At 38.2% G+C, this 6,165-nt stretch overlaps 1 protein-coding gene across 1 annotated transcript; it reads left to right on the plus strand.

Moving 5' to 3' along the window:
* Positions 1-1,238: 1,238 nt before the first annotated feature.
* On the plus strand, positions 1,239-4,728 carry marcksa (myristoylated alanine-rich protein kinase C substrate a). The gene is made up of 2 exons (XM_079831514.1): positions 1,239-1,607; positions 2,960-4,728. The coding sequence occupies exons 1-2, from the start codon at positions 1,512-1,514 to the stop codon at positions 3,611-3,613; spliced, it is 750 nt and encodes a 249-aa protein (XP_079687640.1). The 5' UTR covers positions 1,239-1,511; the 3' UTR covers positions 3,614-4,728.
* Positions 4,729-6,165: the final 1,437 nt, after the last annotated feature.

A 6,165-nucleotide genomic window follows, 5' to 3' on the forward strand; every position in this document is an offset into this window, starting at 1 on the left:
CTTCCACTTTGTTATAATACCAACAGTTGACTGTGGAATATTTAGTGGTGAGGAAATTTCACAAATGGACTTGCACAGGTGGCAATAAAGGTATCAGGCTTGAATTCACTGAGCTCCTGAGAGCGACCCATTCTTTCACAAATGTTTGTAGAAGCAGTCTGCGTGGCAATATAGTGTATACAACTACAATTGCCAAAGCCTTGAAAGAAATCTACACAGATAAATAAATAAAACAAATAAATACAATTTCAGTGGTGCAGCTGTTAAGACCCATTTACACTGTAAAATCTAACAGACTTTTTAGTAAACTTCACTTAATGCCCAATAATTTGTTGAACTTACTTAAAACAATTTAGTAATCTGAACTATTTGCATGCTATGCATTTGTTACTCAGAAAACCCAAGTAAACATTACTTGACTGGTTTGAGTACCATTTTGTCAAAGCAAATTAAGTATGTTAACTAGAATTGGCATTAAACTAACTTGATATGTATTACTTAATGTACTCGGGAGATGTTAGCTTTCTTTACTTTTTGATGATTATTAAATTAACTTCAGTTTTCCCTTTAAGTTTGCTTTGCAAAAATAAGGCAATCGGTTTCCAAACTTTTTTTAAGTAAACTGAACCTGTTAGAATTTACAGTAATGTGCTAAAATTGAGCAAAAACAGGGGATTTCAAAAGTGCAGCAATAATTTTATCCCAAGCATCTAAAGTGGAACTTTGTGCTTTATGGATAACTGCCAATGATCTTTCTATAAGAATAATATCTCTGAAATGGTTAAACCATTCTTTAATTGAGGGGGGTCCAGGAGGAAACCAAGAAGGTATAGTTTTTTTAGCAGCAGTTAGACCTGCAAATATAACTTTCCTAAGAGCCAGATTATTATTACAAATTAATAAATTAATTATTTATTGGTAGCCTATACAAATTAATAAAACGTTATGATTATAACCTCATGATGAACCCATTTCTAAGAAGATAACACGGTTTGGGGGGGGGGGCAGATATAGCCTAGGCCTATAGTATAGATAGGCTATAGTATGGACAATTATTGTTGGTTTTATATTTACAACAATGTCCGTTTCTATTGTTCGCTTCAGACTTGTAAGACGCACCCACATTCAGACGATCGGTTATGATTGGCCTGGTTCAGATTTACGTTGCACCCTCTCTATTCTGATTGGGCGACGACGGCTCTAAGTGACGTCATCGCGCGGAATGCCCATTCATCGGTTCAGTTGGGCGTTGGACTCCGCATCTTATTAGTAACCAGGGAAATTTCTCCATTTTCTGTGGAGTCTAGAGTGTTACGGGCACTAATCTAGGATTTAAATAAAACTTGCACTTGCCAGGGGTTTGTTTTCTACAGTTTTCTTCTCTGAGACTGGATTTGCTTGCTACATTCACTTTTAGCGCGCTCGTTGGCCAGGTGTTTTATTGTAAGGAAGAGGCTTGTTGCTCTTTGTTCTGTGTTGGGATCTGTTAAGCTCTTTGTTGGAGTGAAAGCATGGGAGCGCAAGCCTCTAAGACAGCTGGAAAAGGAGAAACAGCTGCAGAAAACCCCGGAGAGGCTGCAGCTTCGCCCTCCAAAGCCAACGGGCAGGTAAAAACCCGGCCATTTAACAAGATAACTGGTTTAATTATGTTGCGTTCATTATAGGAGTTCTGCTTTAGACCCGCATCCAACAACCACACAAATTATGCGTTGTTTATAACACAGAGGCTTTGTCAGTTCTTATGTATTGTATATATGTAGATCCATGTAGTGAATATATGCTCGTGAAATGTTTTTTAGTGCTGCTTAAATGTTTTTCGAAATCCGATTCGGTGTTATTCGCCTTTATTTCGAATTGAAGAGCGTTCTGGGTGGATAATTGAAAGAGGTGTTGCTGGGTTTATCCGGACAAACTAGGGGATTGTGTGGAGGATAATTTAATTTACTGTTTTAGTATGTCTGTTTCTACCGTCTTGAAAATTAGGGGGAAATGTGGGGGTTGATTGTTAGGGTAACAATGGCTCGCCACGCCTTTATTCACAGATGCTCGATATGCACTTCAGTCTCACAATGGGATTCGTCAATCGAGGAAATTGCATAAGATCAATTAAAACAGCTATAATCGTTAAATACATTATATCATGCCGTGATGGCCATTCATAACAATTTGTGTTTTGTACAGGTTTGTTTGCTATTTTTGGCGCGTCAGTTTTTTTTAGAAGCGTTGGTGGTGGAGCGACGCCCTCTGGCGGTTGAGTGGTAGTCAATGCGCCTCAACTCCTAGTGGCTTTCAATGGCAAGCCGTTTTGACTAATGCTGCCTTAACGTGTTTTCGGAAATTACCTACTACCCACTTCTGAAGTCGAGATTACGAGCTCATCACATTAAAATTTTGACTTGAGAAGACTGTCACATATACTCTCACACACGGTATATGTTTTTTAGTATTTATTCAGAGCAACAGCTCATCCTGCACATACATGCAACATGTCCAATTTTTTTACTAGGAAAATAGTATTTATTCTGATAGCATGTGATGGCCGCATTATTAATTCCCAGGATATTAATTCTTCATATCAACAATTCAATTTTCACTAGTTAAAATTATCATTCGTGATATCAATTTTACTAGAAAATAGCCATTGTTACTAGAAAAATCCGATTTCTGATTTGAAGAATTAGCCTAGCATTTTAAGGAGTGACAATTGAATTGTTGATATCAAGAATTCATATCTTTGGAATTAATAAAAGTTAAAATGGCTTGCCATAGGCTTTGTGTGTGAGTGAAAGTATTATTTTGATCATATCATGTGGATGAAATCGAAGCACTTCCTTTCAGTGGTGCTAATAACAAATTGTTTTGTATGTGCAGCTTCCCCACTGTGTAGTCTCTGGTAGTGTTTGTTAACAGTGTGCCAGGCTTAAGGCTGGTGGTGTAATGATGCTCTGTTTTGCTTTAGGAAAATGGCCACGTGAAGGCGAACGGAGATGCCTCTCCAGCGGCTGCTGAGGAGAAAGAGGTTCAGGTTAACGGCAGTGCGGCGGCTGAGGATGGAGAGAAGGCTGAGGCCGCTCCAGCTGAAAAGGAGACTACGGAGGGAGAAGAGGCAAATGCAGAAGTGAGTGCACCCACTGAAGAGGAGGCTGCGAAAGTTGAGGATGGAGCAACTCCCTCTTCAAGCAACGAGACGCCGAAGAAGAAAAAGAAGCGCTTCTCTTTTAAGAAGTCCTTCAAGTTAAGTGGCTTTTCGTTTAAGAAAACCAAGAAGGAGACCGGAGATGGCGGTGAGGAGGCAGTGGCGGCAGGTAGCGAGGAAGCCAAAACTGAGGGAGCTGAAGCTGTTGAAGGAGGTGTGTCAGAAGAGAATGGCAAAGGAGCAGAGGAGCCAGTGCCAGCTGTAGAAACCAAACCAGAGGAGAAACCTGTAGAGGAGCCCAAGGCTGCCAGTCCTGCCACTGAAGATCCCAAAGAGATGGAGAAACCAGCGGAGTCAGCAGCAGTGCCAGAGCCCGCTGCCTCTCAGAGTCAAACACCTGTAGCAGAGGAATCCGTTCCCACTGTACAAGAGGCAGAATCCAGTCCAGAGGTCCAGGCAGAACCTGCCACAGAGTAATCTGTGCTGAGAGAGAGCGAGAGAGAGAAGGAAAAAAAGAACAGATAATCAAGGAATATTTCCCTGTTGTACAATGGAGTAGTGCCAGGGTATGAGACTTTGGAGAACTTTGTCTACAACAAGGAATATTTTAAAGATTTTTTTTGTCTTTAGTTGTTTTTTTTGTATCTCCCCCTCCACAAATCTCACTCCACCATTGTGGTTATTCCTAGAGCTGTGAAATGGATGGCTAAATTGAATAATACAGAAAAAAATGTTGTATTTATCTATTTTTGGCATCAGTATTAACTGTTTTTGTTTTTTGGATTTTTATACAAACAAAACAATGTAAACTTGTATGGACATGACTGTGGATTTAAGGCAGCTGGTTCAGTGGTCAAAAAGGGATGCATGGATTGGGAATGGGAGTTTAAAAAAATTGTATGTTTTAAGTGTGGCACCTTGGTAGCGCAGCATTATACCACAGACGAAAGGAGTAGCCAAAAAAACAGAATGACCGACAATTCATCCACTACAGTTTACAACACTAAAGTGATACATTTTATATTCTAAATTCAAGCCAATATAATCAACAATGCCAAGTTTGTAACCACATATTTTGGGAACTTTAAACACTTGTAGCTGTCTGTGATTTCAGTAGGGAAACGATTTGCATATGCTTTATGGTGTGTTGCTGGTTCTATGAGCATATTAAATTGTATGTATAGAAGGGGTGTTTTAACTGTGATTATTGTACAAATGATATCTTGATCTCAAGAAGCACATGCAGCTCTTTTAGCACCAAGTCTGTTTTTGTAAGTCATCCTTGAGACCATTGGAGCATTTTTAAAGTCATAAGCTGTGATGTGTTCTGCTTCCTGTTTATACTGTGGTCTGTTTTGATTACAACAGATGCCTTTTGACAAAATTAAGGAACTTATCAGATGCAGTGTTTGTGTAGCATCTTTTCTCTTTTGTAAATATTGGAGAAGCTTTTACATTTGACTTAGAGATTGAATGTAACTTTACCTATAAAATTGCAATCAAACTTCTCTGCTCAAGGTGTTCTAAATTTTTTGTGAGCACACTAAAAGCAAAATAAATGTGAATAAAATTTTAATAGTTTACAAGCCATTAATAATTAGTCGCCATTAATCTTTAAAAAGTGCTACTAAACTACATAGTTACTAAAAATGTAATACATTTCAGACAGTAGAATGTTGCATTGTCACATGACCTGTCCGAGTGGAGCACGTGATATCCAGTTTTGGTGTACAAAAGCAGTCAAATTAAATGAGCCATAAGCGATGAAATGAGAGAAAAATGTTTGGGTCTATGCACTGAAAGTGTCTTACTGATCACTGCATGACCAGGGAAAATGGTTTCTTGACTATTTTAAAACTAGACTAAAAACTCGTACTGTACTCGTTACATCATAAAAAGAATGGAATTACGCTAATGTTAGTCTCTTTGTTTATCCTGTGGTTTACTGCAGTCAGCCATATCCAGATCAGATGGTGGATTTGCGCCTAGACATCACCAACGCATCCCTGAAGTGTCTGCAGAGACCGTGTCAATCAGACTCCCCCCTGAAATTGCCTCATAAACACGACATCCTCAATAAACCCGTCTCCGGTGTGATGACTCCGATCTTTTGAATATTCCTAACTAATAATTGCTTTATCTACACGACATCCTCAATAAACCCGTCTCTGGCGTGATGACCCTGATCGCACCCAAGATCTTCACTTAATGCTATAGTAGTATTATAGTATGTAAGATTAGTAATCCAGTCTATATTTTTAGCACAATAGTTTTTTTTTACAGAATATCTCTGTTGTGAATGTTTTATGTTTAAATAATTTCAAGGATATGAAGTATATTTATTATTATTTTACTGTTATTACATTGCATTTCTATTATTTGATGGTTTTTATTTTTAAATATTCTGAGGCAAATTTTGTTCTGTGCTTACACAGTTAACGAATTAAAAAGGGAAAAGTCTGTCCACCTTAATTTCTGAAAACATGTAACATTAGAAAAAAAACCCTAGCTCGGTCAAATTCCAATTCCAATTCCAATAATTACATAACTTGAAGATCAGTAAGAAGTTAGAACTACCACTTAATTGAGGCGTAGGAAACACTGGGACATGCCATTATGTAACAATACGATTTGATATTAATTTAGTAAATCAAAAATAAAAGATACTTACGTGTGGGAGTCTTGTGATGGGTGTTAAGCCAGCGAATCCGAATTTAGCAGTCTCATCTCTGATTGGCTGGAATTATGGCATATTGTAACGTTGGGTTGTGTTGAGCAAGCGAGCCGTCGTCGTCTAGAGAGCAATCAGAGCGGGTATTTTTGCTCGCGCAACTTTTTACATACAAGTATGAAGTTCAATAGACACATGTAACAGCCCAATATCTACAAAAAAAGTCCCTAGGAGCAAAATCTGAAAAACTGACAGAAAGTCAGATATTTAGAATTTTTGCTATTTCCAGACGTACTTTAACAAACTCATCCTAGAGATTTTATCAGATCAACATCATATTTGGTCAGGTTAATCTAAA

Source organism: Gobio gobio, assembly GCF_949357685.1.
Source record: "Gobio gobio genome assembly, chromosome: 12".
NCBI classification, from domain to species: Eukaryota; Metazoa; Chordata; class Actinopteri; order Cypriniformes; family Gobionidae; genus Gobio; species Gobio gobio.

Excerpts from the sequence above, each read along its gene's own strand:
- marcksa (XM_079831514.1), top strand. The coding sequence starts at position 1,512 with ATGGGAGCGCAAGCCTCTAAGACAGCTGGAAAAGGAGAAACAGCTGCA. Across the intron at positions 1,608-2,959 it reads CCTCCAAAGCCAACGGGCAG|GAAAATGGCCACGTGAAGGC; the intron begins GTAAAAACCCGG and ends GTTTTGCTTTAG.